A 20,401-nucleotide genomic window follows, 5' to 3' on the forward strand; every position below is an offset into this window, starting at 1 on the left:
CCGCCGGTGGCTTGGCTCTTAAGGCTCCCGCCCGCAGAGGGCGCCCGGTCTCTTGGTGCGCCAGTTCGAGTCCCACCGTGTCTCTCCCGTCTCCCGCGTCATCTCGTAAAAAAAAAACAAATACATACAGAGAGGAAAAAAATAACAAGTCAAGTTATTGGGGATTTTTTGTTTTTAAGATTTATTTTATGTATATGAATACACTGTTACTGTCTTCAGACACACCAGAAGAGGGCATCAGATCCCATTACAGATGGTTGTGAGGTACCATGTGGTTGCTGAGAATTGAACTCAGGACCTCTGGAAGAGCAGTCAGCGCTCTTAACCGCTGAGCCATCTCTCCAGCCCCCTGTTTGTTTTGTTTTGTTTTTGTTTTCTTTGGGAAAAAAAAAAAAGAAGCCAGACAAGGTGTTTCCCCACTTTAATCTTAGCACTTGGTGGAGGCAGAGGCAGGTGGATCTCTGTGAGTTCAAGACCAGTCTGGTCTACATAGCAAGTTCTAAGCCAAGGCTACATAGTGAGATTTTGTCTCAAAACAAAAACAAAGTGGTACGGGTTGAGTGGGGGACAAAACCTTAGTGAAGGTCCTTGACAGGGAGACAACATGGAAGCTCAGGGCAAGAAGGAGGTCCAGAAGTGTGGGGGGGGGGGTGTGTAAGTATCAGAGGCAACCCAATATTGGACCGTTTTCTCTTGGTCACTATAGCCAACCCTTGCCTCAGTGATCACCAGGTCTGGCTAACCAATTATCCCTCTCACCCACAGACAGCTCAGTGAAGGCCCTTCTACAAAGAGCACTCTCTGCAAACCTCTGGATGCTCCCCAGACTTGCCTCTGCAAAGAAGCTAGCCAACAGAGAGAGTAAAGAAAAAATTCAGAATAGCCATCAGGCAATCTGTTGACTGAGAAGCTCCAAATGAATCCTTACCCTCTGCTCTGGCTTATGGGTGTAAGTCGCAGTAAGTTCTTTCCTGTTCTTTTTTTCCTAGTCACAGGGATGTTAGCACAGCAATCAAAACATTAGGGGGCTGGAGAGGGCTCAGAAGTTAAGAGTGCCCACTGCTCCGGAAGACCAGGGTTTGATTCCCACCCTGTATCTATCAGATGGCTGGTAACCACCTGTGACTCAGCCTCCAGGGATCTGAGATCTCTGACCTCTTGGATACCTACACTCATGCTTGCACATCACCACCCCCACCCCCACCCCACACACGTGCACACATGCACACACACACACACACACACACACACCATTTAAAATAACCCTCAAAAATTGTGTGGTGTGCTTTAACACAAGGCAACATTTCCTTTCCTAAAGGTGTTGAGCTGTAAACCAAATTCAGTGACTCGTCCATGAGCCACCGTTACTAAGGGAACGGGAAAGTAGATTGATGTGTAGATTCTTGTCCACTATCAAAGTTTCTAGAATTGTATAATCAAGGGATCTTGGCATGAAATGTGACTTTTCTAGACTATAGAACAGAAAACCAGACCCTCAAAACACCCCTGCCTTTCGAGGTCTCACACAGATCTGTAAGTCTGTAAGCCCTGAAGTCTGGAGCATGTGCAGTACACTGCTTCCCCAGGCAGCTGGTTCCTTGTGCCTTTGCTCCGTGGAGGCTGTTTTTTCAGTCTAAGGGGACTCAGGGGAGTTCCCTCTTCTACACATTTTACGTCCAGTCATTTTACCACCTTGTCATTCGCTCAACTCCGAAAGTGCTGGCTCAGAAAAGGGTAGAGTGGATTGAGCAGAAGTCTAAGGTCTAGAACGCAGAAATCCCAGCCTCTCCCCGATCTCTCCAGCACATGGCAGGCTCTTATTGGCTGTGTTCAGAAACCAGGCAACATCAAGTAATAAGGAAGAAACAGCAACAATGTATTCAGTGAACTTTGGCAGCTGGGAACATGGTCTTGTGTGACTGAGTTTCCACAAACCTCTGTTCACTAAGGACGTTTGTGATCATGAGGATTAAGGAATTCAGAGGCAGGCTCAAAAGCATCCCCATGCCTGCAACTTGGACAAAAAGAGAAGCCTTCATTTCCCCATCTTCTCTTCCACCCAGGGATGGGTTTCTGAGCCCCACACAATCCTTGTTTTATACTTTGATGGATCACCTCAGCATAGTCCGTGGCCTCTGAAATGTCCCTGAAAAGCAACTTCAACAACTCTTCCGCTTTCTTTTATCTTCTAGCTTCACAGCTCACACTGCACACACAGTTGTGAACTGAACAGGATTTTTATTTCAATTTGGTGTTTTTTTGAGCCAGGGTTTTCTTGTGTAACAGAGCCCTGACTGTCCTGGAGCTCATTTCTGTAGACCAGGCTGGCCTTGAAACTCACAGAGATATGCCTGCCTCCTGAGTGCTGGGATTCTTGACTTCAGACAGCCTATGGTTTAGTCATGACAAAGGGGAAAAATTTAAATGATCTGGAGGTCTAGGATTTTCAGGAATAGGACGGTGAGTGCACCTCTGTAGGGTGAGCACCATCTTTAGTCTGTATTGTCAAAACCAAGAGTCTGTCCAAACACATCAACCACAAAACCGTAGCTGCCTGAGCTGATGGGTTTTGGACTCATCCTTTAGGGGAGTGCTTCTGCAAGTCCCTCCTTCCCAGTTTGTGTCTGAGGCACATCCTCATAGGAGGCGCCTCTAAGCACACTTGCCAAACCTGAGGGTCAAGAACACAACTTGTACTGGTCCAGAATCAGCCTTTTCTCTGTTCCCATGTTTTGATGGCCCTACTGGCTTTACTGAAGGGCTGTGTTAACCCTGGCGATGGTACATTGAAAGACAGCTTTATGGGCTGGAGAGATGGCTTAGCGGTTAAGAGCACTAACTGCTCTTTCAGAGGTCCCAAGTTCAATCCCCACCAACCACCTGGTGGCTCACCATGTCTTTATAAGCTGAATTTTGCATTTTTCGGTCTACAATATTATTGTGGATATCATCAGAGTGAGTTTTTTGGTGGTGGCTGTTTGGAATTTGTTTGTAGACAGAGGCTTAAACCCAGTGTTCTTGTCTCCAACATGCTTTGATTATATACGTGTACCACCGTCACATCAGGCCTCCGTAAAGTACATTAACCGCTTACTATCTGGGCTCCTAATTAAAACCACTTGGTGCTTGAATCTAACACACATAGAGTGGTTTAAGATGTCTTACTGTAGCATCTATTTACTATCTTTCTCTTTTTTTATAATTCTATCCTCAAAGTTTGAGCTCGTTTTAGTTTAGGGGCAAGTGTGTGTGTGTGTGTGTGTGTGTGTGTGTGTGTGTTTGTGTGTGTGTGTCTGCTTTCTTTTCAATACTGGGACATAAACTTAGGGCCTGGCATGTGCTAGACAATCTTCTACCACTGAGCTATATTCCCAGCCCACATATTAATTTGTATCCATGTATTATCAATCTTAATGACTGTCCAACAAGTCAAGGTAAAGCTGCATGTTGTAAAACACTGGCCATGGGTTTCATCTGTTACCTGCTCTAAAGTCGAGCTGCCTCGTGCATAATAAAGATCCAATCTCCATTTCACTCTTTCATGCACTTAGCATTTATTGGGGGTTTCTGAGGGGTAGGTCACTCCAGATGCCAAGAATAAATCCCTGAATGAAGTACTCAGAAGCCCCTGGCCCGTAGAGCTCACATCTTACTTAGATCAATGGCAGTGACAGCCCACCACAGGGACAAGGCTTTTGGGTTTTCGGTCAGCAGACTCTGTTGTAGCTCTGGCTGTAGAGATCGCCTTTGATATTTGTTGGCCCTAGGTTTTTAACTTATTTAAAAAATGTTTTATGCAACGGTGTTAAATTTCATGAACTTGAAAGTCCCTGTGGAATGAAGGATTGGTCTGTTTTTTCAGACTATGTAACAGGCATTTATTTGTTTATCTATGACAAATTTACATACATTGAAAGACACAAGTCATGTCGATTCATTAATTTAATATCTGTTAACTTATGCCGTGCTGAGCCTGCCAGGCAAGTGTCCTGCGACTGAGCCCATTCCCAGCATGTGCTTACATTTTTAAGTAAGGAACCATGTAGGAGCCGCCCATAATTCCGGTACCTTCTGCGGCTACAGTGTGGGATAGAATTACATATTGTGTTCAGAGCGATGATCCCGAGGCTCTGCAGGATGTGGAGTCCGTAAGAGGAGATTTAATTATGTTCATTAGGTTACTTATTAAAGCAAGGAAATGGACTGAGGCAATCTAGAGAGATTTCAGACAAAAGTGTCTTCTCATTAACCCGTAGTTAATCAGAAACCCAATTAACCAATGCGTTCTGCTCCGGGTCCTCACTCCTTCCAGACTCACTTATTCTTCTTTACAGCCGTGACCGAGTCACTGATCCAGATCCATCCTCTTGCATTTACACCACGGAAATCAATGGATTATTTTGCTCCCGACAGTATGAAAAGCTTCCAGAGAGAAACATTCACTTCAGAGGCTGAGGATTGTTCTGCTTAGAAACAGACACAAATGATATGTAAGTGTCTGGATTTTGCTTTTAAAACACGGTGGAAGGAGAATGTTGAGTCCTAGTCGGGGTCACTGTTGCTGTGATGAATGAAACACCGTGGCCAACATGGGGAGGAAAGGGTTTGTTTGGCTTATGCTTCCACATCACTGAAGGAAGTTAGAACAGAAACTCAAACAGGGCGGGAACCTGGAGGAATACCGTGCTCCTTACAGGCTCGCTCCCCATGGCTTGCTCAGCCTGCTTTCTGTAAGAACCCAGTCCAGGGATGGCACCACCCACAATGGGCTGAGCCCTCCCCCACCAATCACTAATTAAGAAAATGCCTACGAATGATCTTAGGGAGACATTCTCTCAATAGAGGTTCCCTCCTTCAGATGACTCTAGCATGTACCTAGTTTGACACCAAAATAGTCAGCACAAAGTACATGTGCAAATATGAGTTAAACAGGCATTTTCCAAGTGTGTTTTCAAGTTGGCATACAAAATGGGATTGCAATGTGCATTTCCGTCCCTGTACATAATGCAGTTGGCTCAGTCTCGCTCCCTATAAACTACCCTCCTTGTTCCCTGCCTTGGAGTTCATATCTTTCATCTTCCCCTTCTTCTCCCACACACATGAGAGAAAATGTGATCATGATCTTTCAGTTTGGCTTTCTTTGCTTAACACGGTGATCTTTAGTTCACCATGTCTTCCTGAAAAATGACATAATTTTATTCTCTTTTTTTATAACTGAACAATACTCCATTAAGTTTATATGCCACATTTACTTTGTTAACGTTGATGGACTCTTAGGCTGATTCCATGACTCAGCTATTGTAAATAGTACCGTAATGAGCAGAGTGTGGAAGTACCTTGGTTGTAAGCTGTGATTTTTGAGAACACACCCAGAAGTGATATTGCTGGATCATGTGAATGTTCTAGTTTATGTTTTTAGAAGTTTCCATATAGCTTTTTTTTTTTTTTTTTTTTTTTTTTTTTTTTTTTTTTTTTTGGCCAGACTTACTTCTTGCAGCTTAAGATGTGTTCCTTCAGCTTCTGCTTCAGCCGCCATGCTTGCTTGATGCCAGCTTCTCTACAATGATGGGCTCTGACTTCTATGGAATTGTAAGCCCAATAAACTCTTCCTTCTGTAAGTTGCCAGGGTCATGGTGTCTTATCACAACAATAGAAAACTAAGACAGAAATTGGTTCCAGGAATGGGGTGTTGCTGTGGCAGACCTGACTGTGCTGTGTCTTGGAGGAATATGGAAGTCTTTGGAATTTTGGATTAGGAAGACGGTTGAACATTGTAAGCAGAGATTAATGGGCCACCCTAGTAGGAGCCTGTGACTAAAAAAGGCCAACTCAATACGTTTCATGAGAAACAATATCCAAAACTGGGCTACAGATTATTCTTATGATACTGCAACAAGAACTGTGTGTAGACTTATATTTTTCAAAATCTACTTTAATAAGGGTTCTTAAACCTTTCAACTTCCCTTATAGCTCACTGGCCAAAGGCCGGAGAGAAAGATGGTTAATAGGACAAGGGGGTGTGGATCTGTCTAGAAGTAGTTCTTTGGGTAGATCCAGAAGAAACCGCAAGGCTCTGCAGATCTGCCTGAGTCAGCTGAAGTGACAAGCAGCCAGAAGTTCTTTGGTGCATTTCTTTCTACCAAGTCACAACAAGTGAATCAGAGAATAAATAAAAGTGAATCAATACAAGAGTGATGTCCGTGGAGACCAGCATCAGCAAAACCCAAGGAAGACCAGCAAGGCAAACCAACGCCAAAGCGTCATTCATGATAGGCTGGTTTATACTTACACTCTTTCCAAACATCACATGTCCTCTCAAGCATCTGCTCCAGCAAAATATCACATGCCCTTCAACAGGCAGCGTCCAGAAGAACACCACATGTCTGTTCTCAGCAAACAGCCTCTCAAATGCCTGTTTTAGTAAAACATCCTCTCATAAGACAGCTTCCAGAAAAACATCACACGACACAACTGAGTCTCTAACAAAACCAAAAATTCCCACTTCAATGGTGGCTTCCTTCTGCTCTTATCCCAAGAACTTTCCTGGGGCTAAGTTTAAAAGCAAAAGAGCAATTTATTTGGCAGAGAAAATTTTAAGACCGCCTAATATTGATTCTGTTATATGTTTATCAGTGATCACTCTTATAGTTTACAATGGAAAAAAAAAAAAGCAAGTAAGGCAGGAAATACCATATAATTTAACGAGGAAACTTTATGTTACAGCCATTACTTGTGCTGAATGAGCTAAGAGTAAGGAGATGCTGCATCTGCGCTGGAGTAAAGGGAGGGCTACCCTCAGGGAGAGACCTCTCTTAACTAAGCCTCCAACTTGGGAAAGGAAAAAGGCCTAAGGACTTTCCTCATCCTAAAAACAACTGCATCTAAAGACTGCTGCTAACGTGGTTTCATGCAGCGAGGATCCATCACAAGCTGGCTGCCAATTCATCTATGGTTTGTCATCCATGTGGCAAACATTCAAGAAGGAAGGGTCATGGAATCTTTATTCATGGTTTCAGAGAGCTGCTGAGTGCAGGCAATGTGTGGTAGGGAAGTCCCTGTGTGAGGAGTAGAGACCCCCAGAGGCCATGGCATCCAGCTGTGGCCGTGAAGCTTGGGTTGTGTTTGAGACCTAAGATGTTGGAGATGCCGTTGCTGTGGCGCATTCGTTAAGCAAAGCTGCATCCAAGGAGTGGACCCAGCTCAAGATAGAGAAGTGAATCTCAGGCAGCCATGTTGACATACAGGGCCCTCTATGGCCTTCCCCATTGGACATATACTTACATACATTAACTAAATAATAACAAAAAATAAGGGATAGGTCTGTGGTTCAATCTCACTCAAAATAGAGTTACAAAATAGGATCATTGCTAGTGAAAATGAAAATTAGTGAGGTGCTATGAAAAACATTTTGGAGGTTCCTCAAAATTAAAAATAGGGGAAAGGCACTGGAGGGAAGGAAGGCTCAGTGGGTAAGAAGAGCATTTGCTGTGCAAATGCGAAAGCCTGAGTTTAAATTCCAAGCAGTCCTGTAAAAAGCTGGGCATACTTAGCACTGGAGTGTAGAGACAGGCAGGTCCCCCAAGGACAAACACAGCATAAGCACACATGCCTATAACTTCAGTGTTGCTACTGGGCAGAGACAGGTGGATTCTTGGAGTTTGCTGGCCAACCAGTCTATCAAAATAATAAGTTCCAGACTCAGCGAGATGGTGAAGAAGATGCCCAGCATCCTTGCCTGGTTTCCACATATACACGCATAGATAAGCATACATGTATACACGTGTGTCTACCATGCATATACATACACACAATTAAAAATAGGCCTGTAATCTCAGTACTAGACAGATGGAGACAGGAGAATTAAATATCATCTACAGCTATATAGTAAGATTGAGGCCAGTCAGGGGTCACAGGATTCTGTCTCAATAAAACAGACTACTATATCAAGGTACTGAAAGACTTGTTACTGAACTCCATCCAAATGAGACGAAGTTGGTCTGTCGAGAGACACCTGCACTCTCGTGGTAGTTACATCATCCAAGCAACCCAAAGGCCCATCAAGAGATAAATGGCTAAAATATTCAATTAGCCCAATCAAACAAGCAAAACCAAAACCCTCTGGTAGCAATGCACTCTGTGATAACATTCAACCACGAAAGGACGAGATTCTATTTTAACATGTGTTGGCTCCAAGGCCTTTGATCCACTCAGAGTTGATTATTGTGCTTGGAGACCTAATCCTAATTCCATTCTTCTGCTTGTGATTGTTATTTGGAATGTATAATAAATTCAAAAGCTGGACATCAGGAACTGGAGAGATGGCTCAGTGGTTAAGAGCACTTGCTGCTCTTCCAGAGGACCCAGGTTCAACTCCCATCTCCCACGTTATGCAGTTTACAACTCCCTGTAACTAGCTCCAGGGTATTTGATACCCCACCCCCTGTTCTAGCCTCTGCAAGTGCCTACACATACACACACACACACACACACACACACACACACACACACAGAGCATACACAAACATATATGCATGCATATAGGTGAAATGAATGCACATACCTAAAAAAATAATAAAAATAAATCTTGTAAAAAACCACCTTTCACCTCATCCAGTTAGGATGCCTATTATCAAAGAAATAACAAAACGAAACAAACATTCCCCTCCAAAAAAAAAAAACAATAAGAGGGTGTTAAAGGGAACCCAAACTATAGTAGTCATAAACACAATCTAGAAATTTCTCACAGAACTGGAAATAAAACCGTAGCAGTCAGTGACACCACAACTGATGTAAGTTCAAAGACGGTGGTATTGTTCCCTCAAAAGAGACCTGTGCTAGTTCGGAGATTGCAGCACCGTTCACAATGATAGAAATGTGGAATCACCCACAAGCCCTTCAGAGGACGGATGGAGTTTGAAATGTGGTGTGTGTAATGGAGTATTAGTCAGCCACAAACAAGAATGAAGTCCTGTGATTTTTGGCAACATGAGTGGAACTGGAGGCCATTATGCCAAAGGCGGTAAGCCAGATACAGAAAGTTCAAACACAGGGTCCGTGGAAACTATTAAGTCAACCTTTTATAGGATGGGATCATATTGACTAAAGGATAAAATTTCCAACATATAAAAATAACCAGCATTTGGGTCAACCAGATGGCTCAGTGGGTGTGAGTACTTGCTATTTATGACCAATGATCTGAATTTGACCCTCAGGTCACACAGAATGGAAAGAGAGAACCAACTCCCACACTATCCTCTGATCTCCATATGTATGCCATGGCTCACACATGCCCATACACATATATACAATAAATAAATTAATGTGATAAAAACTTTAAAGGAGAACTCATGTCTGAAGAGAAAGAAATGTTTATTATCCTGATTGATTATTATACATTGTATTGTTGAATTACCATAAATTACCAGTTGTGCTCTATAAAGATACACAAATATTATGCAGCATTAACGTATCTTTAGCTAATTTTCATAAAAACTCAGCCAAGTACGTGAATATATAGATTTAGGTATACTTTATTATATAGTCATTCCGGGTATATTGATCTAGCTGGGTCACTAAGCATGCCACTGAAAAGAAAGTGTCCAGGTACAAACATCAGAAATGTAAAATGGGAGAGGAGGGAGGAGGGAGAGAACTTTACCAGGTGGGAACCAATAAAAACATGTATAATTAGGTCAGATGTGGTGGTGCATGCCTTTAATCCCAGCAGAGACAGGTGGATTTCTGAGTTCAAGGCTAGCCTGGTCTACATTGTAAGTCCCTGGGACAGAGCTACACAAGAGAGAAGTTGGGGGTGCGGGGGACGGGGGAGAGACAGAGACAGAGACACAGAGACACACGGAGAGAGAAACAGAGACAGACAGACAGAGACAGAAAGACAGACAGACAAACTGGAGCTGGAGAGATGGTCCAGTGGTTACATGTGTCACTGCTCTTGCAGAGGACTGTGGTTCAGTCCCCATACTCGTAGAGCACCTCACGTCTGTAACTGCAGTCCCAGGGTACATGAGCGTTCTGGCTTCTGTGGACACATGCATGCATTTGGTACTAAACTCATGTATCTTCACACACATATAAATAAATAAATAAATAAATAAATAAATAAATAAATAAATAAATAAAGGCAATAATAAACCTTAGACAAAACCCTCAACAACAACAAAGACAAGAAAACCAGTACTATTGTGACCCAACCCCATTCCATCAACACAAACCTATGTGTCACGGTGTTGAAATATCACTGAAAGAGGAGCCTAAAAATGTGTTAACTAATGTCTGACCCATGTACACATTTAAAAAGAATTGTCCCCGAAGAAGTGCCTGGCAGTGGGCGCGTGTCAGACATATTTAGAAAGCCATCCAGAGCGTTGGTGGTACATGGTGTAACAACAACCACCACAGTCATACAGGTTCAATTTCAAGACAAGGCTAGCTCCTGTCTCTGCACTTACTCTCTTCCAAATTTATTCTAGTTTCACAACGTGGACGACTGCGGTTTTGGATCTAGCACAAACCGCCAACCCTATGTCCTCACCATGGACTTCCCTTGAAACCACGCACCCACAACCTTCGGACAGTCTCTATGTAAACACGTAGGGACGTGCTGTCCCCTGCAGGACACCCGGACACCTGCAAACCCTGGCTCTACTAAAGCGCCATCCTGCAACGTGCTTAGCGATGTAGTGTTTGTTCCTTTCCACTGTGTGGCGCTGCTGTTCCAAGCGTCACTGTCCTGCCTGCAAGTGGCAGGAAAACTTCATGACTGCAGGAACCAGGCATAAGGGATGGCAGGAAGGTAGGAGAAGGGGAGGTGGAAGGAAGACGCTACCAGGCTTCCTGCCCACGAGCCTTCCTTAGGTTCTCCCTTGTGACTCTTCCAGTTAAGGAAGCCACCCCCACTCTCCACAGCCCGTTCTTGGGATGCTTCCAACAGTTCCCAAACCAACACAATCGCCAAGGGACTGTCTTACAGACTTCCACATTGCATCCCAAGGAAGTCTGGTTCCTAAATGTGGGAAGACGCCTGATCTCCCCAAAATCTCACCAGATGATGTGGTTGTATGATTTACAAAGAAATGGGAGAGCAGAGGCCTCCTTAAGGGGCTTGGTCCTTGTGAGGCTCTGTGAACACCGCTCCCTTCTCTCAGCTCAGTATCCTCAAGGGATCTGCATGCTGAGGGCAGCCTGTTCAGTTTCCTGAAGCCCATTTAGTGAGTGGCCCTGTGACCCATCTTGTCACTGATTCCAAGAACCAAGTTGCGCTGTCCCCTTCAGTGTGCTGAACACCCTAGGAAGGGAAACAGGACAGGACCAGGCTGTCCTCAGTGTCATTCAGATCTGGGTTTGTGTCCTGACTTAACAGTTTCTTCACTGTGGGATGATTTAAAATGTCTCCTAGTGTTTCCTAATCCTGACTGCGAGAGGAGCTAGTCACCTGCCTCTGAGGCTGCAGTAAGCCTCAAATGTGAGCCTGGGCTGTACTGGGCACCAGGCTGCCTGTGGTGTCTAGTGTCAGCTCTTCCCAGCAGTGGGAAGAGCCTTACTGCTCTTCTGATCTCCTCTATGCCCTCCACTCCTGTGAACCCACTATGCATGTGGGATTTTATGCCCTGCTCTGAAGATAGCTGCTTGGCCTGAGCACCAACATTCTGTGAAAAAAAGAAAGCAAAGAAGTGTCCATCCTCTGGAGAATCGAGGCTCTTGGACAAGCCCACAGGGTCACTAGGCACTTCTCCATACCAGGACTTAAGCCAAGTGGGCCACACTTGTTCCCATGACATATGAGAAAAGTCATAACTACGATGTTCTTCCCTCTAGGCTACCATTGCTAACATAACAGCCCGATGTCACCACACAATTCCTCATCCACTGAGTCTTTCTTTTCTTGATAAAAAACACAATGTACTTTGTATCACCTTAGCCAATTAAAGTGCTATATATCTGCTTAGTTGTGAAACAGTCTATCCAACTTCATTTATCCCTGAATCATCTTTTTTTCAGTATCTTACTCCCTTGTGATGGAGCCTGGCATTCAGACTCAGCACCTCAGTGTCCTTCCTTCAGCACTTCTTTCCCTCTGACGAACACTCATTGGTTCCAAGGCATTCTATGGGTCGACCCTTTACTCCCTGTGCGGTTCCAGCTACACCATTCTAATCTAAATCCTTATTATTTCTGATCTGCACAATGCTTTCTCAATCATTTTCCTGTCTCGCTCTTAGTCCAGTCTTTACTTATACTGGGGCAGGGAGCGAGACATGGCAGGAATCGATCCCAAGACCTCATCAACTTAACTTTGTAAATTCTTTTAATCATGACATCCCTTCACTCATAAGTGTCTTCATTGAAGCTGGTCGTGGTGGCGCATGCCTGCCATCTCAGGCCTCAGGAGGCTGATGCAGGAGGAACAAAAGTTCAAGAATAATCTGTCCTCCACAGTGATACGAGGCCAGCCTTGGCTACATGGCAAGACTATGTCTCAAGGGGACAGAGAGGTAGCTCAATAATTAAAGGCACTTTCTGTTCTTCCGGAGGACCTGGATTCTGTTCCCAGCACCCACATAGTGGCTCACACTATCTGTAGCTCCAGCATAATATAGGGCACATAAAATCATGCAGGGGTACACACACACACACACACACACACACACACACACGTGCGTGCACAGAGAGAGGGGGTGGCTTAATAGTGTTATTCCTCTTAAAGATTCATTTTTTATTTTGTGTGTGAAATTTCCCTACGTGGATGTATATGCACCACATGCATGCCCGGTGTGCACAGAGGCCAGAAGATAGCTCCCTGGTAGACTGTTTGCTTAGCTTGCACAAGGCTCTGGGTTTGACGCCAAACATCACAAAGATAAACTTTCAGTGACTTGACAGCCTGGCACACAAGCTTTTTGATATGCCCTGACGAATCCTTCTGACACTATTTCCAATAAGCATGGGGCGATCTCAAGAAAACGACCACACACTTGCAGAATAGTCAACTGATTATATCTGCCTAGACAGAGTAATCAGCCCTTAATAATTCTGCACCACTAAGGTCTGTCAGATGATCCTGGGCCAGAAGGCTAAAGAACAGATGCTCCAACGTTTTGTAGTATAGGGAGTGTCCAGGTGTTCAGAGGTCTCTAGAAATTGGCTAAGTTTTAGAAGCTATGCTTTGTGCTTCCCACAATTTTAGTTAACTCAGTCATCCTGGATTTCTGACAGGGTTGAAAACTTATAGTCTCATAGCCAATCCTGGCTATTTACCTTGAGAGAAAAGATTTGAGTAGATGGTTTTCAGCTGACATCCATTCTAAAGCCAAGGAAAAAGCCAGGTTCAGAACTAAGTGTTTTAGTTAGGAGAGATGACAGAGGTTCTGGTTAGTCAACAAAATGATGGACTGGGTATTAGGACTATCTTGTACCTCACTGGTACAAATTGGCATAATTATGTTCTAATTGTATTTTGAGAGAAAAGTTTTATTTTAACAGGAACGGTGATATGTAGGAGGAGCTAAGGTGGGAGGAGTACTGAGAGGAAGAGAAGGAGTAAGGAGAGGAGGAGAAGGAGAAGAGAAGCTAGGTGATGAGAGAGATAAAGAGAGAGAAAGAGGGGGGAGACAGGGAGGCAGATGTTCACGTGTCTCCACCAGTCAAAGATAGTTGATATATCTAGGTTGGGTAGTGGGTTACACTTCTGATTGAGCATTACCAAACTTATAAAGCCTTTGACTAACATTTTTAAAAAGTGTATAAATGCAAAAAGGAAAAGGGAGCATGAGATAGGGGTTTTCTGGGGTGGTGGTGGGGGGTATGGGGAGAGGGGATGGCATCTGAAATGTAAATAAAATATCCAAAAAAAAAAAAAAAAAAAAAAAAAGAAGGAAAGAAACAAATAAAATAAAAGAAAAGAAAAAAAAAGAAAAGAAAACGACCAAGAGGGGGAGCCATTGCTGGTGTATAAAGCACAAACACAGCTTCATCAAGACTTTGCCCAACACCACAGTGGCACTGCTTTGATTAGAACTGTCATCTCAAAAAAACAAAAACAACAAAAAAACAAAAACAAAAAAACAAAAACCAACAAAACAAAAAAGAACTGTCATTTCTAAGAACATACTTCCAAGTGTCTGATGATGGACAAACATACCATTCAGAAAGCACTGAAAAAAAAAAAAAAGGTTCTCACAAAAGCCTGATCTGGTGCTGCAGACCTTTAATCTCAGCACTCAGGAGGCAGAGGTGGGGAATTTCTGTGTGTTCAAGGCCAGCCTGGTCTACGTGCTAAGTGTCAGGACAGTTGGGACTAAATAGAGACCTTGTCTCAAACAGCAGCAGCAGCAGCAGCAGCATCTGTATTATTTTAATTTTAAAAATAGTAGAAATGTAGTTCCTTTTGGAAAGGATGGGTCCAAACTACTGGAAAATTGTTGCTGTTTACTGCTTCTGGCCTTGGCAAAATCACCTTGTCTTTGACCTGGATGACTGTGGAGTCTGTCTGCATGGTGCCCCCTGCTCCTGGAGCACTGCAGAACCTGTGTGCATGGTGCTCCCTGCTCCTGTCTGTGAGTCCTTTAATCCCTTCTTTGCTCAGCAACTGGAACACATTTCTGAATATAAGCCATGTCATGATACCTGCCTGCTTCAACCCCTCCTACTGCTTCCACATGCTCTTAAGACAAAATCTAGGCACCTGGAAGGTTCTTCGCCTCTTCAGTTACTGTGCTCCACATACAGGCCTGCCCTTGCCCTCAAAACCTGCCTGCCTCTCTGCGAGTTTTGTTCCTCTTCATTCGATCTCTTCCCTAGATTTACTTCCTGGTTTTTCTTCCTGTTCCTCACCTTGGCTGTCACCTCAGAAATCTATTATTATTCCACATATCCACGGTCAGCCTTTGGTTAACCCCCTGTTTGTAAATCACCTTCTTTCACACTATGTATCAAATGAAATGAAATCCTTTGCCTAAGTTTGTTTTCCACTTCCCCCATGACATCACCATAGCAACAAGGGTTCTTTTTGCTCATCATAGCTGAATCCCTAATGCCCAGACAGCACCTAACTTATCATGAGCACCTATGACATAGACGCTGAGTGAACGAATGCACTGTCTTGGAGCGATGTTGATAGGCAAGATGCTACATTGTTCAGACAGTGATGTCTCTTCTTGCTGAAAAGGTCCTACTTTGGAAAGGAACCTTCCCTGAGTGCTACTGTATCCAACCCCCACCCCCCACACACCCACACTTTGATCTGATCCTCCCTGAAACTATCAAGTTACCTTCTTGCAGTCAGCAATAACCTTAGGTCTCTCAGCACCAGTTGTAGCTCTTGGGATCCTAACATTCCTGTTCTCCCTCATTCCTTCAAAGTTCTCTGTGAAACCCAGGGGTCACACAAGTACCCTGCTTGAAATAATGGCCATGCAACAGAGATGCCACTTTGAAGTACTCATTTTGGAGAGCAGGTTTTGCACCACCAAGCCTCTAGTCTGTCTGTCTGTCTGTCTTCCTTTCTTTCCTTTTCTTTTTCCTTTTCTTTCTTTCTTTCTTTCTTTTTTTTTTTTTTAAAGATAAGGTCTCACTATGTAGTAGTGAGTTCTTGGCTGGCTTGAAACTTGCTGTGTAGACCAGGCTGGCTCAGAACTCAAAGAAATCTGCCTGTTTCTGCCTCCCAGGTATTGAGATTAAAGACATGCACTATCACATCCACTGGCCCTCACCCCTTTCAAAATCTTTGTCTATGGGGCCCACATATCATGCATAGACTTCTGTGAATATATTTGGATATTCTATAGAATCAGCAAGTTCGACAGAGCAGAAGATTTGAAAGTACCGAAGGATGTAGATCCTAGAATCTCCCCTGTTTTTTGGCCACTCCTATCAAAGGAGGTCGTAGGAATAAATCTGAAATTTCAGTGGCTAGAAGAAGGCCAACCAAATAATAGTAAGGGGCTGTTTCAGTGAGTAAAGGTGTTAACCACACAGTCCTGATGACAGGAGTTCATTCTCTGGAACCTACATTAAGAGCAAAAGAAAAAAAGAAAAATTCAATGTAGAAGCACGCATCTGTAATCGCAGTCCTTCTGTGATGAGATGGGAGACAGAGACAGAATAGCCTAGAAGCTTACAGCCTAACCAGCCTGACGGAGGCATGACATGAGCAGAAACAAGAAAGGCCCTGCTTCAAAGGGTGGAAGGCAAGAACCAACACGTGGATGCTGGGAATCGAACCCGGGTCCTCTGCAAGAGCAACAAGTGCTCCAGCCTCCAAGCCACCCCCCCAGCCCCTGCTCAATACATCTTAAACACTACTATGAAGAGTCTGTGTCTCTAAAATTCAGAAACTTATGTAGTTTTAAGTTTCACTGTGCCGTTTTTATGCATGTATATCATTACATGGACCTTATTATCTCCCCGTCTAGATGTTAACCCTGAGTTAAATGGATGTATAGCTAGCAAATATTTCCTATTCTGTAGGCTGTGTGCAAGCTTCTATGTTCCATGCACCTGTATCTGTCAGTGTTTGCTATTATTTCCTGTGAACACCAAATTCTTTTCAAAAGACCCTACATACGTCTCAGGAAGACTTGTTTCCCTCTAGAAGTTTCTGAGATACAGGTTTTTGATTCATTTTGAACTTGATTGCAGGGTGAAAGGTAAGAGTCCATTTTTTTTTTTCACACACTTGCCCAGTTTTTCCAGTACCTTTTGTTAAAGAGAGACAGGCTTAGCCCACATGTGTGATTTTGACACCTTTGTCACCTCTGCCTGGCTTTTTAGTTGTTTGCTTTGGGTTATGGTTTGTTTGCTTCTTTCTTTACCAGTATTATGCTTTTGCTGCTGTTGTATAGTTTGGGGTCAAGTATCGTGATACATCTAGAATTGCTCTTTCTGGTCAGGATCGCTTTGGCTGGTCTGGTCTGTTATGCTACCATATGGGTCTTAGGATTGTTTTTGCTACTTCTGTGAAAAATGTCAATGAAATAAAATGTTCATGGGGATTGTGCTGAATCTATAGATCAGTTTCTGTGATATAGTCAGTTGTACAATATTAATTCTGCCAATCCATGACCATGGAAGACTTTCCATGTGTAATGTCTTCTTCCATTTCTTTTTTCAATGTCTTAATTTGGAGATCCTTTCCCTTTCTTTCTTTCTTTCTTTCTTTCTTTCTTTCTTTCTTCCTTCCTTCCTTCCTTCCTTCCTTCTTTCTTTCTTTCTTTCTTTCTTTCTTTCTTTCTTTCTTTCTTTATTGGTTTTTCTAGACAGGGTTTCTCTGTGTAGCCCTGGCTGTCCTGGAACTCACTCTGTAGACCAGGCTGGCCTCGAACTCAGAAATCCACCTGTCTCTGCCTCCCAAGTGCTGGGATTAAAGAGTGCGCCACCACTGCCCGGCCCATCTTTTCCCTTCTTGATCATATTTATTTGTAGGTTGCTTTTCACTTTTTAATCTGGTTATTATTGTTATCTGATGTCATCCCCTCTGAATTCTTTCTTGTTTTTTTTACTGGTATATAGAAAAGTTATTGTTTTTTGCATGTTGATTTCTTTGCCCTGCTGTTTTGCTGGAAGTGTTCAACAAATTTAAGAGTTTTCTGGTGGAGTCTTCAGGGTTCCAAGTCTAGTCTCATGCTTTCTGTCTTTCCTTTCCCATTGAAATCCATTTTATTTCTTCATCTTGTTTTATTAGCTAATTCTAGCCAAGACATCAAGCATTCTATTAAGAAGAGAGAAAGCTGGTGTATTGGTATAGTTCCTGATTGTAAAGAAAATGCTTTTCAGTTTTTCCCATTTGGTACAATGCTGGCTGTAAGTATATGTGTGTGTATATATGTAAGTATATGTGTGTGTATATATGTAAGTATATGTGTGTGTATATATGTAAGTATATGTGTGTATATATGTAAGTATATGTGTGTGTATATATGTAAGTATATGTGTGTGTATAGTTTATTCTCCAGGCTGAGCAGCAGCTTACTTGTTATTTTAATGTTCTTAAATTGTATTGAAAAAAAATCACGCAATATGATCTGATCGTTCTCCCCCTCCCCCACCTCCCCCAGACCCTCTGCACCATCTCACTCACACAACTCAATGTCATTTTCCCTTTCTTTAGGAAACAAAAACCCAAAACAAAACAAGAAGAAAACAAACAAAAAAAAATCAAACAAAAAATATAACAAACAAGATAAAATAACCCCCCTCAAAAAAAAAAAAAAAAAAAAAAAAAACAGAAGAAATTCACACATACACACACCACGACCACCACCAACAACAACAACAAAAGCTCAAACACTAGACTGGAAACCATAATATACAAGCAAAAGACCAATAAGTCCAAAAACAAAACAAAACAAAAATGCTCAATCAAAGCAACGAGACCAGAAGTCTACAACACAATCACTGAGTTTGTTTTGCGCTGGCCTGTGTTGCTGGCTTGGTTACTTGCTGACTTGCTGGCTGGCTGGTTTACTTCTTGCTTGCTGGCTTGCTTACTTGCTGACTTGCTAGCTTGCTGTCTTGTTTACTTGCTGGCTGGCTGGCTGGCTGCCTGCCTGCTTGCTTGCTTGCTTCACTGTTTCTGGAATGTGATAACATTATTTTCTTTTGTATTTTATTAAAATAGGTCTGTTAGAAATGGCCAGTCTGTCCATCCAGTCCTGGACTTTTTTTTTTGTTAGGAGCCTGCTCCTGCTTTAAGCTTCTCTTGTTTAGATCCTCTATAACATAAACTCTTTATCTCCTCATTTAAGTTTTGTAGGTTATATGTGTCTAGGAATCTATCCATTTCTTCCAAATGCTTTTTTCCCCCTTGTTTTCAAAACTATCCCCTAAAGAACTTCAAGGTTTCACTAGAATTGATCGTAGCAATTTTTTTTCTCTACTAGTTCTATATGTTTAGGCTCTGCCCACCCCCACCCCAGATTGGCACTGCATGCATGTGGCACACAGACTTCAATGCAGGCAAAACACCCCATACAAAGATAAGTGAATCTTTAAAAGCAAAATATTTTAAACATGAAAGTGCATGGAAGACCAGAAGTGCAATGATACGTTTAAGAAGTGCGACCTGACTCTCATTTCTAGCTCATGCAAAACACTAACATGAGTGACGAACCCACAGACAACATCTGGGAATTTGTGGATAAAATATTTGCATCTTCTTATGAAGTGAGTAATTAACTAGAGGAGTCGTTTGAAGAAGGGGAGTCAAAGATAAAACCAGCATTTGCGCTGTGACATGGCTCAGCATATAAAGTCACTGGCCACTGAGCTTGGCAGCTGGAATCACTGGGCTCCAAGTGGTGCAAGGGGTGGTCTTCTGACCTCCATGTGCCCTATGGCTTACTCCTCAAAACACAAACAAACAAATGTAATAAAAATCTAAGGGCTGGAGAGAGGGTCCAGCAGTTAAGAGCTATTCTTCAAGAGGACCTGGATCTAGTTTCCAGCATCAATTTCAGGTTGCTCACAAGCACCTGTAGATCCAGCTCCAGGGGATTCAACACCTTTCTCTGGCCTTAAAGGCACCCATACACATATGGACACACACACACACAATCATTTTAGAAGGAAGGGCTGGGAGATGACCCAGAGGTTAATAGCATTGACTACTCTTCCAGAGGACTCAGGTTCAGTTCCCAGCACCAACATGGTGGCTCACAACTGTCTTTAACTCCAGTTCCAGGACATCTGACGCCCTCTTCCCACCTCTGCAGGTACCAGGCGTGCATACGGTGCACAGATGTATGCTAATACGAACAAAATAAATTAATATTTTAAACATTTTTTAAAAAGGCCAGTGGAGGCAGGCAGGCCAGTGTGTGTGGACAGGTGTGGATGGATATATCAACTTCCACTTCCCAGGAGCTGTTTTGATGCTTACTCTCTGCCCTGATGTCTAGCCTGACCTCAGAAATGAGGCCAAGAAACAAGTGATTGACATCACTAAACCATGAACTAAAATTAATCCATTCCTCTTTAAAGCAGCTTCTCTCCAGTGTTCCACAAGAGGTACAGAAAGCTGACAGACACACAGCGGACATTCAGAAAGCTAACAGACACACAGCAGACATTCAGAAAGCTGACAGACACACAGCAGACATTCAGAAAGCTGACAGACACACAGCAGACATTCAGAAAGCTGACAGATACACAGCGGACATTCAGAAAACTGACAGACACACAGAGGACACTCAGAAAGCTGACAGACACACAGCAGACATTCAAAACACACAAACACAAAGGCAGCAAGTGGGCATGAGTGAGAGCCAGGAAATAGAACGATAGAATCTTAAAAATTTCAGATAGTTGAGGGCTGGCAAGATGGCCCAGTGGGTAGAGACCCTTGAGCACAGGCCTAATGATGTAAAATGTTTTTAATTCCAGTAAC

General features: G+C 43.1%; 1 protein-coding gene and 1 long non-coding RNA gene across 2 annotated transcripts in view; both read left to right on the top strand.

The window, feature by feature from the left end:
* The first annotated feature begins 770 nt into the window (after positions 1-770).
* On the top strand, positions 771-5,618 carry LOC143437276 (uncharacterized). The gene is made up of 3 exons (XR_013106851.1): positions 771-959; positions 4,335-4,490; positions 5,483-5,618. It is a non-coding gene; the product is annotated as an uncharacterized LOC143437276 (long non-coding RNA).
* A 3,367-nt stretch (positions 5,619-8,985) lies between these two features.
* Wnt8b (Wnt family member 8B) overlaps positions 8,986-20,401 on the top strand; it is a 33,500-nt gene continuing 22,084 nt past the window's right edge. Inside the window, exon 1 of the mRNA XM_076932146.1 lies at positions 8,986-9,019. Coding sequence (XP_076788261.1) covers positions 8,986-9,019 — 34 coding nt within the window. The remainder of the gene's footprint in view (positions 9,020-20,401) is intronic.

This window comes from Arvicanthis niloticus, chromosome 1, assembly GCF_011762505.2.
Source record: "Arvicanthis niloticus isolate mArvNil1 chromosome 1, mArvNil1.pat.X, whole genome shotgun sequence".
In the NCBI taxonomy this organism is placed as follows: Eukaryota; Metazoa; Chordata; class Mammalia; order Rodentia; family Muridae; genus Arvicanthis; species Arvicanthis niloticus.